Source organism: Corylus avellana, chromosome 11, assembly GCF_965113065.1.
Source record: "Corylus avellana chromosome 11, dhCorAvel1.hap1.2, whole genome shotgun sequence".
In the NCBI taxonomy this organism is placed as follows: Eukaryota; Viridiplantae; Streptophyta; class Magnoliopsida; order Fagales; family Betulaceae; genus Corylus; species Corylus avellana.
Window position 1 is genome coordinate 13,032,773 of NC_142500.1, and position 22,784 is coordinate 13,055,556.

The 22,784-nt window shown below is 36.5% G+C and overlaps 2 protein-coding genes across 2 annotated transcripts; both read right to left on the minus strand.

Moving 5' to 3' along the window:
- Positions 1–1,560: 1,560 nt before the first annotated feature.
- Positions 1,561–2,559, minus strand: LOC132166513 (uncharacterized). Its single transcript, XM_059577341.2, has one exon. It carries the CDS (start codon positions 2,458–2,460, stop codon positions 1,882–1,884), a length of 579 nt encoding a protein of 192 aa, XP_059433324.1. The 5' UTR covers positions 2,461–2,559; the 3' UTR covers positions 1,561–1,881.
- Positions 2,560–9,793: 7,234 nt separating this feature from the next.
- On the minus strand, positions 9,794–13,746 carry LOC132166111 (putative nucleolar protein 5-2). Its single transcript, XM_059576876.2, has 9 exons — positions 13,667–13,746; positions 13,229–13,317; positions 12,998–13,039; positions 12,622–12,801; positions 12,377–12,541; positions 11,631–11,831; positions 10,752–11,249; positions 10,539–10,673; positions 9,794–10,459 (listed from the first exon to the last, which is right to left on the minus strand). The coding sequence occupies exons 2-9, from the start codon at positions 13,304–13,306 to the stop codon at positions 10,016–10,018; spliced, it is 1,743 nt and encodes a 580-aa protein (XP_059432859.2). The 5' UTR covers positions 13,307–13,317; positions 13,667–13,746; the 3' UTR covers positions 9,794–10,015.
- Positions 13,747–22,784: the final 9,038 nt, after the last annotated feature.

The following is a 22,784-nucleotide window of genomic DNA, read 5'->3' on the forward strand; positions in this document are numbered from 1 at the left end:
GCTAGGCATAAATTTTTTTTTTTTTTTTTTTTAAATCAAAATAATAAAATAATAATAAAAAAAAGATTTTGCCCGGCGTGCATCAGCCGTGATGCGTGCCGGGCATTCAGTATATCACTGCCCATCGCTTGCCACTCACACATCAGTTTGAAAATCTTTTTGCATTCATTTATTTGACTTTCAAGTATTATATGAAAGAAAGAGAGAGGGAGAGAGCCGGAAAAGAGGGAGGATGAAGAATTGAAGATTCCTCTGTCAAGGTCTTAAATAGCAGGCTATATCGGTCTCCACCTCAACGTCCCTCACATCCCAACATAAAAGAGAAGATAATAAATAAATTTTTTTTAAAAAAAAAAAAAAAATTACAGCTGAATTCAAATTATAAAATAAAAAATAAAATAAAATAAAATTTAAAGAATATTATAATAATATATCTTAAGACAATAAAAAGGAATCCATCCAATTGGGGGATTCCTTCCAACACCCCAACATGATAACATCATCCATCCATATTCCGTACTCAAAGTGGGCAGAGCACAGTGCTCTCTTCTGTTCTCAACGTTTACCTCTCCAGGGCCAACCTTTATTACTTTCAAATTTCAAATTTAAACAACGTAATTAAAATAATACAAATCAATTTTAACCTTCTCCAACGATTACTTTTTACTTTTTACTGTCTCATACTTGTCTCTTTGTCTTCGTGCAACACAGAAAGAGTAATGCCTAATTATTCAAATTTGCCACATAAAGATTGCTTTTAAGTTAAACAAAAATCACGCTTCCTTAATTACTACGGTGCCTCCTTCTACCATCATTTTATTAGGCCGGAATTCTATATATTATCATTTTATCTAATATGAAATAAATCTTTTAGTGAAAAAAAAAAAACAAAAAAAATTATTTTCATGCACGTACCTCTTATTATGAGAGATTATGCCATATAAGAGCATTTTCAGTAGACTCTCCATAAGAGAGTCTCCTATCTGTAGGAAATATGTCTAAAAAATCGCAATTAATGTCCCATAACAAACTCTCTAAATGAGCTTCAACCATAAGAATCTCTACAGTAAAACTCAAAATATAAAATTTCACTATTGCAATCCTTATAATTATTAAAATAAAATAAAAAAATGTTTTTCTCTCTTCTCTCATATATATATATATATATATATATATATTAATGATTTAAGGAAAACTATTGAAGTGTATTTTAATATAGGAAAGTAAAAAATAGTTTTGATCTTTAAATGAAATGATTCATATAAATGATGAAGAAGGTGCGGGTAATGTTGTGTAATTTTTATTTTTATTTTTATTTTTTAATCAATTAAAAAATGGTGCATAGCATTATTTAATTAACATTTTTTTTTTTTGTCGATGGAGATTGAAGTAGCTGACTCGAAAAGTCGGTGTAAAATGACAGTAATAAATAGATGTAAGTCCTAAAATTATTCACTCTATAACGGTAACGGCACAAAGAAAAAGCAAGGAAAAGAATTCACAAAATCGTCCTCAACAGAGAGAAGCATCAATCTCTTTCATGAACCACCCAATATCACAACAATTTTCCATTAAAGATTCTGAAAGAACTGAGAATAAAAAATAAAAAAAGACAGAAAAGTAAATACCATTTCTCATAACAACAAGTTTGAATATGCTACCAAAAACAGAAAAGATTATAGACTAAGCTTCAATTAACCTTCTCCTTTCAATTCATACAGTCAATTTGAGAGAGAGATTTAACAAAATAAAATCCAAGTTAAAATTAAAATTAAAATTGAACCCAATCAAGGATATTTCCTAATACATAAAACCCAGAATTAGTAAAACCCAAAACCCATATGCTAAGACACAAATAAAAAAATTAAAAAAAAAACAGAGCTAAAAGCAGAGGAGGACAACAGAGGAAGAGACCATAAAGGAATAGATCGAGATCAAGAAGGCAAAATGCAAAGCCCAGTTCCTCTTAAACTTACCAAAGTAACTCTCGGGAGGCTCCTGGTAATGAATCTCAAAATCATCGTCACCAACAACCCCATCGAACTGTTCGCCGGCGCCGGCGCTGGTTCTCATCTTCATCTCCCTGAGCTTTTCGGTGGCGAGCCCAAGAGTGAGCTTGTGGCAGCGCCGCTGGTACTTGAACCCGTTGATGCAGCGGAGGGTCTGGGCCACGGAGACGTAGAAGGTGAGGTGAGAGAGGGAGAGGAGGATGATGGGGATCCAGCAATGGCGGCACTGGAGGCGGGAGGACTGGGCCTGGGAAAGGAAGATGAGGCCCAGGAAGATGAAGAAGAGCTGGAAGAGCTTGTGGAGCTCCTTCTTTTGGAGGTCTATGGAGCGCTTCTTCTCCAGGGTCTTCTCGAAGTGGAGCTGGATTATGGTGTTCAGCGCCTGCAGGGCTGTCTCTTTTGGGATTGCTTGGTGGTGTTGCCGTTGCTGGTATGGTTCGTAGTCTGCCATTGATGTGAGACACAGAGAGAGAGAGAGAGAGAGAGAGAGAGAGAGAGTTTTGTGAGAGAGAGAGAACTGACAAGGGAGTTGGGCTCGAATCTTGGTGTGTTTCTTGGTTTTAGAACAAGTGAAAGAAATGATGGCAGAAAGCCAGAAATGCTAAGTAGTCAAAATTATTATTCAATATTATTTTTATTTCATTTAATAATAATTTTTAGAGGTAAGTTCACTTTACACCTTTGAACTATCACACGATTTGACCTATTCCCAAAATTTGAAACTTCTAAATTTAGACACCTAAACTTTCAATTACAGTCAATTTATCACTTTTCATCAATTTTTGCCATTAAAACTTTTAAAAAGACAAAATTACCCTTCAATTTTCTTTTTATTAAAAGAAAATTTGAAAAAAAAAAATGGAAAAAATTTTTTGAAAAAAAAGGGTCACCTTATGATTTTTTTTTATAATATATATTTTTTTAATTTTTCATTTAAAATTAAGGGTAAATTTGAAATTTTATATAAAAGTCATGGGTATAAATGTCATTGTGTCATTTTTAACATTTAAAATCTAATGGAAGGGTTCAAATTGACTACAATTGAAAGTTCAGGTGTCCAAATTGAGATGTTTCAAAGTTCGAAAGTATGTCAAATCGCATGGTAGTTGAGGAGTCTAAAGTGAAGTTACCTCAAATTTTTACTACTACGTCAAAGAGTATGAACATAGTGGGTATCACACACAACAACAAAGTAATGCTACACGTCACGCTTATTTTATCATACCACGTGCTAAATGAAGGTAGACAGTTTCGTTTTTTTTTTTTTTTTTTTTTTTTTTTTTAAGAATACAACTAGAAACCATATTTTTATCTTACAATTATCTAACAATATTAATATGATAATCCTAAGCAATTCTTCTTAGATTAGTTTTTGTAAAAAAAAAAAAAAATCAATCAAGAGGTTTTTTTTTTTAAAAAAAAAAAAAGAATCCATATCAGTCTCATTCATAAAAATCATCATGAGTATAAAGTTCTTACAAGCAACCATAGCCAAAGCTACGAGGTTACAAACGTCACAGATGACGTATTACATTTCAGACCCAAAACCAATCCACTAACCCATGATTAATCTACATATTAAAAAACATATTTGTGCCAAACAGACTCAAACTAATGCATAGGTAGTGCTTATTCCTCAGAACTAAGGGTAGACAAACCCTCAACCGAAAGCCAGGGTAACATTCACATCCACAACCCAAAGGTCTGGACCATAGCAAATAACCCAGAGGGCATCACGCATGCAGATGGAGAGGGGAAAGAGCCTTATGGCAAGCAAAAAAAGGAAATAAAAGCGTACAGGTAAATAAAGGGACTAAAACAAAAATACAAATAGAATAAAAAAAATCGGACAAACAACAAATGGAAACCAACAGAGTAGGGAAAAAACCGGAGACTCACACTAAGCGAGAAACGGTAGCCAGAAGGAAACAGATCGCTTGCTTGTTGGAAATCAATGCGGAAGGTGGCGTTGGAGCTCATCGCAGGGGGACACGAGGAAAGACCTAAAAGCAGACGGTGGGTGGCAGAGCGGGCGCGGAGGAGATCGGCATCGCACACAAAACAAACTAAAGTGGAGTTTGAGTGAATCCCCTAAGAGCACCCACAAAGTGTGACAAACAGGCAAGGCAACAAAAACAACACACCAAAATACACGGCAAAAGACAGACATAAAGGAAAGGAAATAAAACAATCATAAACGAAATAAAAAATATAAAAAATAAAATAAAATAAAAAACAGCCAGAGAGAACTGAAATCAAACCACATCAAAACCGAAATCAAATCACATCCGGAGAGACGAATCCAGTGCAAAAGGAGTGATGGGCACTGGTGTATTTGGGTAGCAAGGTGGTGGAGCACGCGTTGAGGTGGACCAGGCGACAGGCGGTCGATCGGGCAGGACACGAACCGGAGCCAAACCCGACCCAGCAACAAGCGCGACGGATGGAGAAGGGCGAAAGATCGGCCTCCAAAAAACCCTAAAATCAAGAGGTTGTTAGGACTATTACATCAACATTGTGGGATAATTGTAAAATAAAAATATGGTTTCAAAATTAATGGTAACATAGAATTCCATGTCCCGCGAACCTTAAAGTGGATTTATGAAATTCATAAAATGTATAGTTAAAATTAGTTTGAGATTAATTAGAATTTGTAAAGTTTGGTTAAACTATGCTTAAATTATACTTTGTTACCTTAAACTATATGACAAAGCAAAACGATACTAACCCTTCAAAATTGGCATCAAAGGTGTGGAGTTACTACTAGCTCCGTTTATTTCGATGTAAAATGGTTTCCGTCAAAAAATATTTTCAAATAAGTTATTTTTTCTGAAAATGTTTTATGCCGAAAAAATTTTACGGCGTTTACCGCGCGCACGTAAAATCAAATTATATATATATTCATTAAATCATATTAAACTCAAAATTACAAAAATGTCCTAACCAACTCTTAGAGGTGTCCAAACCGAGTCTCGCAACAACCCCACTGCCACTCACTTGCGACCTGCCCGAACCCTGCCTAGACCTTATTAGGACCCTGTCGGGATCAGCCCGAGACCCTGGCACGACCCGCCCAAGACCTGGTAGGGACATTGATGTGGTCTTTTTATATCCAAAAATATCAATAATAAAATACAACTCGCAATAGTACAAATCCCAGTAGGATAGAGCTATATTGAGGGTGTCGAACCTCAAGGACTGTGTGGGTGTTGTTATCAAGCTTTTCAATATCAAATATAACTTAATTTAAAAAATGATTGAATTGTTTTGTTTTTATAAAAGTAAATGCATAAATATAAAGATAAAAAGTATGAGAGATAGAATAAGGAGTTAATTTCACCACTAACTGCATAACAATGGTCAATCATAAATTAATAAGGAAAATTTATAATATGCATGATATAGGGCTCGTCTCACTCGAGTAATCAAGAAAATATTATCATTAAGGAATAAGTATAATCCATCTTCGGTTGGCACGGACCGTCCACCTAACTACTAAGATGCGGTACGATCCGTCTTCCTTAGGTATGGATTATTTAATTCCTTAAGCTACATATAATCAAGGGAATAGTATAACCCATCTTCGGTTGGCACAAATCGTACCTAAATTACACTAAACTAGGATGTAGTACAATCCGTCTTCCCTAGGTATTGCCTATCTAACCATCTTGATCATATGTCAGTTAAAACCGTTTTACAACCATCATTCACATAATCATAAAAAATATGAAGGATTAAGTTCAATCAATACAAAAGACTTTCTAAGACAAGAGAAAATTTTCATAATGAGTGAATATAAACATTAAAAGCAATTCTCACAGTTATACAACCATCATGCATATAGAAAAGCCCAAATTAAAATACAATTAAACCATTGTTACTTGGAAAGGGCTACATCAACGCCCTATTATAGAATTAGTTGCACATCCTGGTGCTGGGATGGCCTCCTGCCATGTTTCTCTTCTTTTCAACTCTCCAAGCCTTTAAGAAGATAATTTCTATCTAAAACTAATTGCACCTTCTCTTGAAGCTTAGGGGTCTATTTATAGGGAGTAAACAAGTCCTAGAAGCATTAGGAAACCTAGAAAATCCATAGGTCAGTCTCCCAGTTGGAATAGGAGACTGAAAATCTTCTTCGAGATGGATTTGGGCTCTTTCCGCATGCTGGAAGCCCAAGTGCGCGTGATCCCACTTATGGTGCACTCAATCCCACATGTGGTGTGCTCGAGTGCACCTACGCACGTAGCTGTTTTGCGCTCTTATCTTCCGGGGTGATTTTGGCATAGCAAACATCCGAATTTGGAAATTTGTTTTCACAATTATTTGTAGCATTTGGAGTTAGCTTTCCACTACCATTGGTTTCACCTCAATCTGATACTCAAGTAGAACATTATGGTTTAAATACTGAGACAGGTGCTAGGTCTTCTCAAAGTGTGTTTTAAGCCCAAAATCAATGATTTTTCTTGTATTCTCCCTAAAAACCTAAAAACACTAAAACAACATAAAATTAAACAAATAACAACGCTAAGGAATTAACATATGCGAGTTACTGGGCTTGAATGTGCAATATTCGACGCTTATCAAACATTTTCGTAATTTAGTGTTTAATATGATTTTGTGTACACACCAAATACTAAAAAATGCTTCGAGGAAAATGTTTTCTGGTGAAAATATTTTCGACGACCAGAACCCGCTTGATTTTCCGTACATGGCAAATACCAAAAAATGTTTTCTAAGATACCATTTTCAAGGAAAATGTTTTCCGTCGAATATATTTTCCGACGAGCCCTGGGCGGGTCCTCAGCGACTCCCGGTCAAGTCCCGACGGGGTCCCAGGCAAGTCCTAATCAAGTCTCGGGCAGGTCCCAACGGGGTCCCGGTCAAGTCTCGAGCGAGTCCCGGTAGCGTTTCAAGCAAGTTCCGGGCGGGTCCCAGTCAAGTCCCAGGCAAGTCTTGGCGGGGTCCCGAGGGGGTACTGGTCAAGTCTCGGGCAGTTCCCACACGGGTCTAGGCAAGTCCCGGTGGGGTACCGGGCGGGTCCCGGCGAGGTCTAGGTCAAGTCCCGGGCCGGTCCTAGGCAGGTCCGGTCGGGTCCCTGGTAGGTCTTGGCGAAGTCCCGAGCGGGTCCTGAGTGAGTCCCAGTCAAGTCCCGGGCGGGTCCCGGGCAAGTCCCAACGAGGTCCTGGGCGGGTCTTAGCAAGGTCCATCGATTGAAGAATGAGATGCTCAAAGTCGGAAAATGGTTTACAGTTTTGAAAACCATAAACTATTTTCTGAAAATTAAAGAAGAATTTTCGGTCAAAAGGAAAATACTTTCCGGTGACCACTACACCGTAAATTGTGAAAACCATTTTTTGGAAACCATTTTACGTCGAAGTAAACGGAGATCAAAGGATTCTAGTTATAATGCGAAGGGAAATCATTTTCCCTTCACTTTCGTTCGAACAAAATAGAAGCCTTTCCCCATCACCTTGTGAGAGAGAGAGAGAGAGAGAGAGAGAGAGAGAGAGAGCTTGGGCTTGAAGAGGAGAAGCTTGAGAGGAAACAAAACTCTAAGGATAAGTTCCTCTAAGTTCCGTTTGATGTGTAAAAATTTGTGTTATTTTGTGTTAGGTTAATGATGGAAGTTTGAGTGTTTTAATGATTTATTGATATTATGGAGATATGATTGTGGTTGATGTTGTTATAGGTGTTGGTTCATTGGATTTGTTTGGCGAAGAAAGGTTTGGTGTTTTAAGGACATAGTTGTGAAGTTTGATGGAGATGTTGCATGAGAGTTTGTAGAGTGCATAGTGGTTTTTTTTTTTTTTTTGGTAATGATATTGTTGTAAACTTGTTATGATTGTTATTATTGAAGTTCTATGAAAAATGAGAGAATTTTATATGAGTTGTAAGTGATGGTTGGGGATTTAGTTTGGTGTAGTAAGGTTTAAGGAAGGAGAAGTGATAAAGAACGTCAGGGTTTAGTGTGTCATGCATGGAAAACGCAAGACAATATGTGTTTGATCAATTGAACCTAGAACATAATGGTTCAATCAATAGTTTGATCACAATTTGATCGATCGAACTAGTGAAATTGTTGAAGTGTGTCACACATGTGAGTAAAATGGTGCGTTCGGTTTCATTTGATTCAAAATGGGAGTTTGTTCAATTGAACAATAGACGGAAAGGTTCAATCATAGTTCAATTAATCGAACCTATCAAGGAAGGAAAAAGATGGAAGTTTCTAGGAAGAATGAGGATTTTTGGGTTTGATAGTTTAATCTTACCAACGATGACATAATTTGCAGACGACGGATGAAATGTTACAGAACAATAGTAACGAATGATTAAGCTAATGAGGTAAGTAAACTCATTTCGTAATTTGGTAAAAGTTTATTGCATGAGATTGTGAACGAAAATATAAATTTTCTTAAAAGCATAAAATGATATGATTTTCTTATATGTTGCAAGTCAAAGTATGATATGTTTTACCAATGAAAAGCTTATGAAAGAGGAAGTCTTAAACACTTGTTAGTCTATTCTTACTTTAGAAGCTTCCAATTTTTAAAAAATTCTTAAAATTATTCTTGGGCCTTCTAAATTGGGGAATCACCAATTGACCCATCTGGACCTTCTCTCAACTAGTTTCAAATGTTTAAAACCCCAAAACACTTCATTTGAGGGCATAAAGACACTTCACTAGTTTGTGTCCAATTGGCTATAAATGCCTCTTGGGGTCCATAATCTAAACTCAATGAATCAAACATGTATTCCAAGATGTTTTTCATGAACTTTCTGTAACTTAATTAAATCGGTAGGTATATGCAAGATTTTCTTGAAAGCTCAACGCAATATGGACCTGATAATTACTTACCGTAATACCTCAATTATTTAATTAGGAATTTAGGGATAAGTGAGCCTTAGATGGATTAATGGGTTTGTAACAATATTAGTTAGGAATCATTAGAGGTTGAAATCTTATCTAGCTGAACATTTAAAGTGGGATAGTTGAACATTTGAGTGTAACGTAAGTGATGAACGTTCGAGGTTGGATGTCTGAATGTTCGACTTTAACCCTAAACCCAAACATTCGAATTGAATGCAAGGAACCTTTGATTAAAAGCCTAGGACCGTTAGGCCAACAATACATCGAACATTCGACGATACACCCGAATGTTCAATAGGTAGCAGTATTGTCTAAATCAACTTATTCTTATCCTTAGACCGTTGAGAACCTATAAATACCCCTCCCCTACGCCCATTCAGCCTATTTCTGCCCCTATTATTCAGTTTATTCCTTGTGAGTGTGTAAGAGTGCTTTGGTGGAGAAGGAGTCCTCTTGTTGCCTTGTTCTTCTACGAAGATAATTTTTCTAGCCTAACTCGTTTCTTAAGTAGCATTTTCTACATTGATGCGTTATATTGGCTTAGGACTCCGTAATCATTGTAATATCGTTTGAAAAAACTTTAGTTAATAGGTTTTTTTATTTTTTATTTTTTATTTTTTTATTTTTTTAAGTAGTTTATAGGTGTTGAGCTTCACTTTAACCTTCTTTCCAATCATTTATCCAATCTCCTAATTCATGGTGGAGGTGTCAAATATGACTACTATCTAATCTTCAATCTAGACCTCATCAAAAGATTAAACGAATCTCCATTATCTACAAGCTCAAGGAATTCAAAATCAACCATCCTTCGCTAAACAGTTCACCTAAAAAAATGACTAACTTGCAGTTTTCAAATTATATAATATTATCAAACTTAAAAGGTGCATAACTCTTAATTGAAAATGGACCTGAGACAAAAGCAACAATAATCTAAATCAACTGATATTGCCAAATATAACATTGTGTCCTCTCCCTTACCTTGCATTCATGTCCACAAGAGATTTAGAGATACATTACAAATAACATATAAACCACACTAGGAAAAGGATGAAGCACCCAAAAGTAAATTTTACAGAGAGAAGTACTGAGTTGACAACCTAAATTAGCCAAAATTGTTTGGTTGGCCATCCAGAACTTCTCAATCCACGCTTTTCTTCTTTTTCTTCTCTTTCTTCTTGCTCGGTGCTTCCGGTTCTTCTTCTACTTCGGTATGCTTTCTCTTCTTCTTCTTTTCACCAGCGTTGACATTCTCATCCCCATTATGTGCCCCGGCATCCTCAGCTGAATGTTTCTTCTTTTTCTTCTTTTCTTTTGTCACCACCTCTTCACCTTCTTGTTCCACATGGTTATTTCCATTGGTTGGCGTAGCTGTGTCCCCCTCATCAGCTTTCTTCTTCTTCTTCTCTTTCTTCTCCTTTTTCTTCTTATCTTTCTTATCTTCACCAGTAGCAGGAGCCTCCTCTTCTGCTTCCTCAGTCTCAGACAGTTTTGCTTTCCTTTTCTTTGGGACTGTTTCCTCCTCATTGCCAGCAGTAGTATTTGCCGTTTTCCCAAGAACAGAATCCGCTGAAGGATTATATGTCTACATAAAATAGGCAGCCAATGAGCACCTGAAAACAAGGGGCAAAACTATGTAACATATACAAAAACAGATTTCAAACCTTGGCAGCAGTTATCAATCCACCAGTTCCCTTCTTTCGATCCTTATCATAGACTTCTATCTTAGGTTTGCCTTTGGCTGACCCAGCGGATCGACCCAATTCTCTACCTTCAAGATTCCTTAACCGTGCTTCAAGCTGTCAAAAATGGTGTAATGTAAGAGAATGCTTTCAATAAAAGATCAGGCAAGTACAAGACAAATTTGTGCATAGTACCTTGGCACGATTCTCCAAACCCATAGAGTTATCTTGACCATCTCCAAGAGCATCATATCTAATTGCCAATACAGATTTTGCAGCAAGCGATCGAGAAATTTTTCCCTTAAGCTTTGGTGGTGCCTGACCAATCAACGATGCATGGTAGATAAGCCCATATTTGGGAGTAGCATGCTTAGTTTTCAGGGCTCTGAAGAGAGCCTTTTCAGCGCCAAGAATCTGAACTGTGCTACCAGGCTGCTTTGCAAGATTCAACAAGCTACCCCCATGGGCTATGAGGCGAGCACCAACAAGCTCTCCAACAAGTGCAGTCAAATTTGGTGCAATGGTGTTCATCCTGTTTTTTAAATAATCATAGAGTTGAGCTCTGTACTCGGAAAGAGAGAGAACCTGGTCACAGAGCTCTCTGATATTAGCTAAATCAAGATCGCTAACTTCCGTTCCCATTGATATCATAGCTGCTTCCTTCAACTCTGCCTCTACTTCTTCTGGCAATATCTGTAATATTTTAAGCAATCAAAATAACAGAAACTTTTGTGACTTATCATCTTCATTTTTTTAAAATCAGATAAAAATATATTATCATTATGGTCCAATATCAATGCTTTCCCTAGCAAGGTATGTTCATTTAAGCATGATCATATTATGGTAGCATGGAATTGGCACTAGTCAATATCCATATAGGTTTCAGACAAGAACTAAGAATAAAAATAACATTAAAATATCAGAAAAAATATTGGTAATAACAACAATAGCATCATGTGAATGGGGTGGGGACTGGGATTTCAGATTTCTAGGAGGTTAATGGTACAGAAAGGGAAAAAAAAAAACTATAGGGAGCCATCTTAAATACTTAAAATAGTAAATGAGTAATTCTACCTCGGAAAAATCAAGCTTAGCAGCATTAACACGGTCGCCCATGAGCTTCACTGTCCTCGCATAAAGAATGTTGTCCTGGACAATCTTAGTGAGCTCTGGAAAATGCCAACCATACCATTCTCTCACCCTCATTGCATATGTATTCAACTCTTTGTCAAGATCATCAAGCAAACCAATGGCTTGAATGATCATCGTATCCACCTAGAAAAAAGAAATATTCATATATCAGACTTAAAGGAACAGCATTCTTGCAAAATTTCATTAATTGCTTCATCAAGATAATACCAATTCTGACGAGCCACAACAGAAAGTCCAAAAATTTCTCTTTGTAGTATAGCTCATGAGAGCTTGTACAAACTGGAATTGAACTGATAATTATCATATATTCATTAAGCTAATAGCCCATTTTCACAAGGATTAACAGCTCTTCTAGTGAAAGTAAATCTACTAGAGCAACAGGTCCACAAACTATCATACAGGTTTCCAGCACTTAATGGCCAACAGGCACTATCATATTCTTTCTGCGGATGATTTTTCTAGAATTATAATCATAAATGGGTAGTTAAAGTCACGAATAAACTTTGCATCTAAAGCTAATATCATGATACACTTCACATTGGTGGGTGTTACATCCACAACATTTGTCCCAAAAACTAACAGATGTACTCAGCAGTAACAACAATCATAGGAAGCAATCTTAATTATCATCTCCAGGTGCCACTCATTAGAAATAAAACGAGACACACCTTGTCAGCACTGAACTTCAGTTTGTATCTAGATAAGCTATGAGACAAACCCAAGCTCATTGGTGCCAAGTCTTGAACGCCAAGGCCAGATATGAGCTCAGTCATCTGATTTCTGATTCCTCTCATCAACTCCATCACAGCTTGGTTGTGGACACATTCTATTTTCTGCAAGAAAATAACCGCTACCTCACTTAAAACTAAAAACAATACTAACATCAGGTTTTCATTGGAAAGTTCCCACATACCAGTTTGTCCTTAATGATGTTCCCAAGCTTTGAATCAGCTACAGCTAATGTTTCCCCATCACAATGGGCACGCAAGAACTTGCGCAGTCCCTTGCTGGGCTTGCTATCAATCAACAAAGTTGTTGCTTCCAAAGCTTCAGACGTATTCTCAAACTTAGAAAATGCTTTCAGCTTCACCACCTAATGTTTGATAACAATACCAAATTATATTCACAGGCAAGAATATACATGTCTAAAACACAAATTGCTAATGGGTATAATTTTCGAGTGCCAGAAGCAGTATTTGAAGGAAGTATGTTAAAAAGAGTTTTCTTCTAACCAAGTTATGCTTCTTGTTTAGGAGAGAACAAAAGATAAGACACAGGGAGATTAGTACCTGTCTAGCTGACTCCGGACTGGAAAACTCCTTCCATAAGTCCTGCAACACAAATCATATAAATCAGCACAAAAGAAAAAAGTAGAGAACTTTGCCCAAAGCGAATACTTTTTTCTTGGGCGAAACTTTTCATTATTCGAAAAGTAAACATAAATCTTAAATCTCGAAATTCCATCTCGGACAAAATATTCCTTCAGTTTTCCAGCAACCAAGCAGAGTGTAGTTAAGTACCTCAACTTTATTAAGCCTCCCTTCATCAAAAACCTTGAAGAGGGCGAACCCCGCGGGCGTTTCGAACAACAGAATCATTTTTCAACTTTCTGAAGAACAAAAAAAAAAACCAATACGCAAAAATCACATCCTAATTCACCCCAAAAAACCCAACACACACAAATCATATATAAATAGATACAGCAATTTATATACAAAAGCAAAAAGATCACATTTTTAGGGTTTTGATTACAGTTATAAGCACAACCCATTACAGCAGTGATCACAGCAAGCAAAACTCATTCACAATGAAACTTGAGCTTCCACAAAATTTTGCGGAAAAAAAAAAATCACACAAAGAAACCAATACATACACACACACACATACACGAAAAAATATATAAAAGAGAAAGAGAGAGTCTAGGGTTTAGCTGAGAGGAAGAAGCCCCATTTGCTTACCACTTTCTCTGCTGCCTTTGTGAGAGAGCGAGAGCGTGAGAGAGAGAGAGCGAGGAGGAAGAAGCAGAAGAAGAAGAAGAAGGGTCTAGCCTAGGGTTTAAGGTGAGCTTATGTTAATATAGTGCTGCAAAACCGGGCCGGGTTGGAGTCCAGCCCAAGGTCCGGAATTATAAAACCTAATCCAGTCCAGCCTCAGCCCAACATTTTTTTTTTTTAATCATCAAAGAAAACCTTGGGAAGAAAGCGTGCACTAGTGTGCCTACACAAGGCTCAAAGAGTTCAAAGACGCGCCGCGTCTGAGTGTTTAGGGAAAAACGTTAGGGTTTTTGGGTCTTAGATTATCTCCAACAATAACTAATGAAAAAGTGTAAATTTTTAATTTAACAGGCTCTCTGTTTTTATTTTTTTTTATTTTTTTCAAATGGAGAAAATGAGAAACATGAGAGAAAAAAAATAATTAAAAAATCTTAAAAGGTGACAGTTTTTTATTTTGAAACATCTATCGAAAGAATAAAGTAGCTTTTTCTTTTATATATATATATATATATATATATATATATATATATATATCACACAGGCGTGGATAAATATATGGAGTAATGTTGTAATGCTATGAAATTGGGGATGTGTCGTGGTAAATTAACCATAGTTATTATATAATTAAAAGAAATTGAAATCGTGTGTGTTAATGGCTAGGGTTTCATTTCATTTTCCTCCAAACTGTCTCTGCTTTTAATAACATGTGAGATACACATAGTTTTTTAATAAAATATATTTCAACTTGTCCCTATTCTTAAAGAAATATATGTTTTTCACATGCTCAAAAGTTTCAACCTAATTTAAAAGAAAACTTTGTCAACTCCACTTTAGCCTCCGCCCACCACCAAGCACTACATACCGCCACCAAACACCACCCACCAGCAACTGTACACTTCCGTCTGATCAGCAGGCAGAGTGAACCATACACTATCTCCCACAAGCATCGTGCGATGTCGAGCCCACAAACACCGTACACCACCGGGGAACCACCCCACAACCATTGTCGGCAAACCATCGTCACCCAAAAAGCTCATTCTTGAACCAATCAGGCTTCCATTCTTGATGCTTGTGGGTACCTTAGGTTTGTGGGCATTTTGGGTTTTGGTTTCAATATTTGTCATTTCTCTCATGTTTGAACAAAAAAAGAAAAGTTGTTATACATATATAATAAAATATTTTGAGGAATGGGGAGAAAAATGAAGCACCGCTTTTTGTCTACTCGTATCAATTATTTTTGTATAATTCGATAAGTGTTTATATGTTTGTGTGATGCTTTCTCAATCGTGCACATATGCCTGGTCCATAGTCTTTGTCATATTTTACTCTATCAATTCTCTCAACATTTGGGCTTTACATGTAATACATTGTTAAAAACAGTAAGTCATTTGATGTTTCCACATTACATATAATTTAAATATTTCTCCAAATAGCAAGAAACCATGAGCATTAATGAAGTTTCAAACATTAGACCATTGGACTTCTCTTCTCTAACATGGAAGGCATAATGTTGGAAATTAGAACTTTAATGGAAATAATTTTAAAACACTTTGTGTTGGTATTCGTCATAAGATATCTTTCGAATTAAACTAAAGGAAAAAATACATTTTACCCCCATGAACTATCCACTCATTTGCACTTTGACCTCTAATGTTTAAAAAGTGACATTTGATCCCCTCCAAACTTTCAAATTGTTGCAATTCGACCATTGTAACTCTTTTTTTTTTCAAAATGCATCCATCACAAGTTAAAAAATTAAAAATTAAAATTAAAATTAATGGGTGTCCGGTTTGGGGTGGCCGAAGCCACCCCCTAGGCCCAACTGGGGTGGCCAGCCACCCCTTAATTTTTTATTTTTTTAAAAAAATTTAAACTTGGGATAGGGGCATTTTGGGAAAAGAAAGTTGGAAATGGTCGAATTGCAATAATTTAGAAGTTTTGGGGGAAGGGGGAGGGGCAAGTATCACTTTTTAAATATTGGAGGTCAAAGTACAAATAGGCGGATAGTTCAGAGGAGTAAAATGTATTTTCCCCTAAACTAAACTAATGAGTGAAAAATGACTTTCTAATTTTTCTGTTTAGTTCCCTCCTTTCCTCACTCTGATCCGTTTGATTCTCAAGGTGCCCTCTAAGATCTGTGTAAGAGACCCAATTGCTAATATTGAAATGAACTTCTTTTAGCATGATATTGATTCTGTGTTCATTTGTTGAGATTTCACTAGAGGATTGGGTTGTCTGATGTGATATCTTGCATTAAACCGAGAAGGTCGTTTGCATTGTTGAAGCAATGTATGCATCTTAATTAGTTTATTTTTTGGAATTTTATGAATGGATTTTTACCAAGTGATGCTGATGAAACAACTGAAGTAATTCTTTTCATTAAGTTACTGGCTTTGGTGCTGGTGGTACAAATATTTTCCCTAAAAGTGACCCTGGATGCCTTGTGTAAGTGCTGCCTTATATTATCACAACATATGGATGAGTTACCTTGTTAAAGTAAATGTTGGACATGTGCTAGTGAATGCATTTTCAAGTGTTACTTGGTTTTCATGAAATATACAGTTTGATTTATGCTAGAAATTTGGGCTTGTGTTATATTATATATTACATACTTAATCATGTGCCATTATTATGATATGAAAGGACGTGTTTTCATATTCTCATTCCTTTCTCTGAAATAAGCTACCAACCTATTTGAATTGTCCCTCCTGCAAGCAAATTTAGCCCATGTGTTTCATGCTTTCAACTTACACAAGTTTGGCATAAAGGCATTTCAGTGTATGGTACAATGTTCATATGTATTTTGTTAGGTTTTAAAAATTGGCCGTCAAAATTCATTGTAAGTATTCTCCTTATTCACATAGTGTTTTGAAGGTCTATGCTCTTTTTGTTGTGTTATGCAAGTTTTCGTTATCAGAACATCATGACGAAGTGATGACAGTTTTAGTCAAAAAGTCGTTGTGCTTTATTGTGAGTTTTCATCGTAATAGTGTCTAGTTTCCATCATAATGAAAATGTATATCATGTCTTCAAACTTTCTATAAGGTTTCTTCATGATGATGCTAGGCAGCTTCCCATGACGAAAATGCTTTTATGAAGCTTTCAAATTTTTTGTAAGGTTTCGTGATGACATCAACATCCCGTCCAGTGGCAGAGCCACGTTGGTCTTTGGGGGTGCCACAGATTTTTTTTTTTTTTTAATTATTTTTTCTACCCATGGCACCTCCAAAATTTTTTTTTCAAAAAAAAAAACTGATAGCCCATAGCCTCTCTCTCTCTCTCTCTCACAGACGCTGCATCCTCCATAGCCTCCATCTCTCATTCTCTCCCTCTCTGAGCACTCTCCATAACCAGCATTTGGCAACTTTAGTTGTTTTGGCTCTTTTGGGTTCGGCGGGGTTCATAGAAAATCGAAATCAAGGTGAGTCACAACCCTAATTTCGTAAACCCTAAAATTTTGTGCTACAGGACGAAAATCCTCTGTTTCTCCTTTGTTTACGTTAATATTTCCTATTGATTTTCGTTAATAAATTTGTGGGTTTTGCATGTAGTTTGTGTATATATCATTATATTTCCTCTTTATGCTAAAAAGTTTCAAAATGTTTATAGTTCTTGTTTTGCAGCGTATTCACTTCAATTGAGAAGTTGTACTAAAATTAATTTGAAGACAGAGAAGAAGAAGGAAGAGTTTACACAAGTATCGATTTTTGATTTCTCTCGAGACTAGTTCAAGGTGAATTGGTATGATATTCCTCTTTAGATAATCGATTTGGTGATTTATATCAATTTTTGTGAGATAAAACAAATCTGTAAGCATCGATGTAGTTGAAGCTATTGATTGAAAAGACTTTTTGATTTTAGATGGTGTTTGAATATATTTTCTTATACCAGTTATAATTTATTGAATTACTTTTGGTTTGGATCAGTTATGGCAAAAATGGTTTCAAGAACATTAATTTGAATGATTGCTTATATCCGTATAAACTTTAATAAACTTTAATGTTTATTTTGTTGTGCTTACTGATCCGACATTACAAAATTTGTCTTTCATTGCAGAATTATGCGAATGATTGCTTATATCCGTATAAACTTTAAAAAACAATTTTGTTGTGCTTACTGATCCGACATTACAAAATTTGTTTTTCATTGCAGAATTATGCCAAGGATTGGCAAAGATAGAAAAATCAAAGGCATACTATCTTATTGATAGATTGATTCGTCTTGTTTTGATTCTTCTAATGTCTACAGTAACTACCGAATGAGCATTTTCAGCAATGAAAATTGTTAAGACACGACTTCGCAACAAAATGGAGCATGATTTTCTTGCAAGTAGTTTAGTTCTCTATATTGAAAGGAAAATTGCTAAGAGCTTTGATTTAAATTCAATACTGAATGATTTTGTTCTTCTAAGAGACCGTACAGTGCAATTCTAGACACCTTTTTTTTTTTTTTTTTTTTTTTTGTATTTCTGTCTTTTTGATATAGTGCCGACATATTACATTTCTAATATATCAATTTGAGCACATTTATGAACTTTTATAGATATCTTTTTTGTGATGCCTATATAGTGTGAATTACTCAATTTTTATTTAAAATTATGTTTATCATATTTTTAGTTCAGCGGCCCCTAAAATATGAATTGTCTGACTTCGCCATTGATCCCGTCATGACAAAATGCGTCTATAAAGCCTTCAACTTTTCTGTAAGATTTCGTCATGATAACATTAGTATCCCATCATGAAAGAAAATTAATTCTTCAGTTCCTTGAACCTACTATGATCTTTCGTCATCATAATGTTGGCAAGACGTCATGACGAAAATGCATGTATCTGACAAGTATCAGAATGTTAGTGATAGAACCTCAGCATTTAATCATGTTGTCTCCGCAGCCATCATGATGAAATCTCAGATGTTAATTTCATCATCATCTCATCATGAAGAAATTTCGCGTATTTGTAAAGTTCTAAAGGATTCTTGCATACTGAGGGTTTAATATAAATAGAACTTTATGCTCATTTGGAGAGCCATGCAAATTGATTAAGTTTAACTTAGATTGAACTCTAGAGATGTTCTTGCCTTTTGTTCTTGCTTCATTGTAGTGTGCTTACTTCTTCGTTTACCAAGAAAGGATGTACTAAGCTGGGAGCATTCATTCTTTTGAAGTGTTAGTGTTGTGATCTAGTTCGTTTGCTTTGGTGTTTTCCAAGAGAGGGTGTGTTGTGCATTGAGTTATTCCCTCTCTTGAAATATTGTTGTTGTTCTAAGGACAACTTTTCTCTATCTTTATTTATCAAGAGTCTACCGAAAGTTCAGTGAAGAAAGGTGTTACGAGAAGATTGTTGAGCTTTGAGGCAAGTGGGTGGCTTGTTGTCATACAAAGTCTAGGGTTTACATTGGTAAGTTCATTGCGTCTATATTCTAGATCTTTTTCACTAGTGATTTCATAGGTTTGGCTACTCCAAAATAATTTTTTCCTTTGATTTGTTCAAATGGTTTTCCACTTCGTCAACAAAATCCTTGTATTGATTGTGATTGATTTTGTGATGATGTTATTTGTGGGGATAAATATTCTTTGGCCCCCTCACCTAACAATCATTTTTTATTTTGCCCTATAAACTGATAGTTATGAGAATTATGGCCCGTTTAGTTCGCGGAATAGACCCCTGGAATGGAATAGTTATTCTTTTGTTTGGTAAGGGTCTATTCCTAGGAATAGCAATCCCTATGGGATTATTAATCACTTACACACAAGAATAACTATTATTCTTCCTAAGGAAAAGGACAAGGGTTTCCCAAAAAAAACTTTTTTTTTTCCCAAAAAAAAAAAAAAACAAACAAACAAAACAAAACAAAACAAAAAAAAAAAAAAAAAACAAACAAACAAAAAAAACAAAAAAAACAAAACAAAAACAAAAACAAAACAAAATATCATGTGGGTGGCCGACCACCATAATGGGTGACCAGCCACCCACAGAAGGCCATGGGGTGGCTCTGCCAGCCCCAGTGGGCCTCACGGTGGACCGGAAAGTCCCTCCAAGGGTGGTGCCGCCACCTCGTGGCCTATTCACCCTGATTCACATCAGTGGTGGCCTCGGTCACCCCCAACAGCCTTTGGGGGTGGCCGCGACCACCCACGGAGGGCTCCGGGGGGTGGCTAGGCCACCCCCAATTCTTACCGAGGTGGCCACGTCACCCCCAAAGGGCCACAGCGAGGTCCTTTGGAGGTGGCTGCACCACCCCCAGTGCATGTTATGGGTGGTCGGCCACAACACGTTAACCAATATATATATTTAAATTTGAGTTTTGGAAAAATTAGAAATCAAGTTGGCTTTTTAGTAATTTTAGTTCAATTTCAATTATGAAATATGTGTGGTTACCAAACTAAAAAATTAGAATAATTATTTCATTCCAACCTCTTTTATTTTCAGTAATATCTATTCATTTTCTTAATGGAATACCCATTCCATAAAGTAAACGATATTTTAGATACATCAAACTACCATTTTGTTGCAATTAAACCAATTTTCTGTCATTATTCCAAAAATAATCCTATTTTCTTAAAAAAAAAAATTAATTAATTAAAAAAAAAAAACTAAAATCAAAAATCAAAATTTTATACAAATTATGTCCTATATTGACTAATCCTCCTGGTAATTTTGTTTTGTTTATCCCATCTTTTTATCCTCTTAAAATCCTCCTAAAGCTGATGTGGCTTTCAAAATCACTATTAGATCAAAATTTAAGTATGATTCATCTAACATTTAATGGTGATTTTAAAAGACACATCAGCTTTAGGAGAATTTTAAGATGATAAAAAGATGGTACCTAACATTACTCTCTTCCTTGACTGAATCAAGACATAAATTCTCTAAGCGACTTTGTCCCACCTTGCTTAAGTGTGAAGAGATAGGCATGCGTGTGGTTTCCTTAACCTCAAATCAAGATAGCCTACAAGAAAGATTAAAGGTAAGCTTAGAGACCTTGTCAGCAAGGAATACATCCGATACTTAATTCAATACAATTTTTAGTGAAAGAGAGAAAATGCTAAACAACAACCATTATCTAGCGTGAATGAATGCGTGTGAGTGTTCCCTTTTTCCCTTTTCTCTCTTTGAATAAAAGCAAAAAAAATAATAATAATAATAAATAATGTGTGAAGAGTGTACTTGAATTGGTTGGTTTCATTATATTTATATAGGGAAGGGAATAAATTCTATGTGGTATGTGCATAAAACAGGGGTTTTGTGTAAACCATTCATTGATTGCCACATCAGCTAGAATACTATAAGAAAAAATAAACACCCACACCTGATTATATCAAGTTTTATTAATTTTTTTTTTAAAAAAAAAAAAAAAAAAAAAAAAAAAAAATTGAAAGTGGCAGAGGGAGGTGGGGCGGTTCGCCGCCACCTCCATTGGCCAGGGGTGGCGGCGAACAACCCTAGTGGTCTGGGGGTGGCCGCGAGCCACCCTCTGTGGCTTGGGGGGTGGCTCACGCGACCATCCACAGTGGTGGCTAGGTGGCCCCTAGCCAGATCTGGGGGTGGTGCCTGGCCACCCATGCCGGCTGAGTGAGAGAGGGAGAGAGATCTTGTTGGGCGGTGGGCGGTGGTTTGATTCATCGGCGGCAGTTGGCGGTAGGCAAAGGCGGAAGGTGGCTAAATGGCTGTGTGGGGAATTAATCCTATATTTTGCAAACATGCATTTTTTTTTTTTTTTTGCAATTTTTTGAAATAGATGATGTGTCAGATGCTGAGTGGTTTGCACAAAAGCCAACTTTTGTGCAATAACCACACATCAGCAGCTCTCATATAGGGAATCCCTTTCCTGCCCTTTCATGGTAATTTTTAACTATAGCATAACCCTACGTTGAGAATATCATGGAAGCAGGAACAGATGCAACCTTTGGACCGTTTGACTCATAAATTATCTACATGCAAACAGAAAATGTGACGTCCCACATCGCCTGGGTATGGAGATGAGGATGTGCTTAAATGTATACTACACCCTTAATGACAACAACGCGTTCTCCTAGCCTAGTGGTAGCTAGGGAGGAACAAAGCCTTGAGGGATGCCAGGAGGTCGTGGGATCGACTCTTGGTAGGCGCCAAAGAGGACAATATTGTTGTGGGAAGGGCTCTATTACGCTACTGCTATGTATCTTTGATCCCAAACAACGCTTTTTAAAGCCGTGATGGTCATGATCCCATCAGAAAGCCAAAAGTGGACAATATTGTGTGTCATTAAGGTGGGATGTTATAGAAAATCAGCGAAGGAAACACTGCATGGGCCGAAGCTTAGGTCAATTTCTCATATGCATGAGCAATTATCCGAATTATAAGGGCTAGAAGATATGGGGAGTAGCGACAAAATATCTAAATTAAAACGTGATATTCATGTTCAATTAGAGAAAGATGATTTATGGTGGCGTCAAAGGGCTAAAGTGGATTGGCTCAAGCAAGGGATTAGAAATACACATTATTTTCATGCTTGTGTTAACTCCAGGAGGAGGAAAAATAATATTGAAAGAATTAAGGATGAGAAAGGGAAGTGGTGGAACTCCACAGAAGACGTGGGGAAGGCTTTTATTGATTATTATACAAATCTGTTCTCAGCCGGCAGGGAAGGAGATTTGGGCCCATGCCTCCAGAATATAGAACCCCATGTATACAAGAGAATGAACGTGGAGCTTATGGTAGAATTTACTATGGAGGAAATCAGTGCTGCATTAAATCAAATGGCGCCGCTTAAAGCCCCCGGACCAGATGGAATGAATGCATTTCTTTCAACAGAATTGGGAGATCTTAGGAGGGGAGGTATATAGAGGTATACTTGATATCTTTAATTCTGGATTTATGCCACATAATCTGAATTTGACGCACATTGCAATTATTCCAAAGACAAATAATCTGGAATGCGTGACTGAATTCCGGCTTATAAGTCTTTGCAATGTATTATACAAATTAGTCTCCAAGGTTTTAGCCAACAGGCTTAAAAAAGTACTCCCACATATTATTTCCTCGACTCAGAGTGTCTTTATTCCAAGGAGATTGATTACGAATAATATCTTCGCGGGTTATGA

Bases quoted from the DNA above. Each gene is read 5' to 3' on its own strand.
- LOC132166111 (XM_059576876.2), bottom strand. From the start codon at position 13,306: ATGATTCTGTTGTTCGAAACGCCCGCGGGGTTCGCCCTCTTCAAGGTT. The intron at 12,802-12,997 runs GTACTAATCTCC...ATCAAACATTAG, and splicing joins GTCCGGAGTCAGCTAGACAG to GTGGTGAAGCTGAAAGCATT. The intron at 10,460-10,538 runs GTTTGAAATCTG...TATTTTATGTAG, and splicing joins GATTGATAACTGCTGCCAAG to ACATATAATCCTTCAGCGGA.
- LOC132166513 (XM_059577341.2), bottom strand. From the start codon at position 2,460: ATGGCAGACTACGAACCATACCAGCAACGGCAACACCACCAAGCAATC.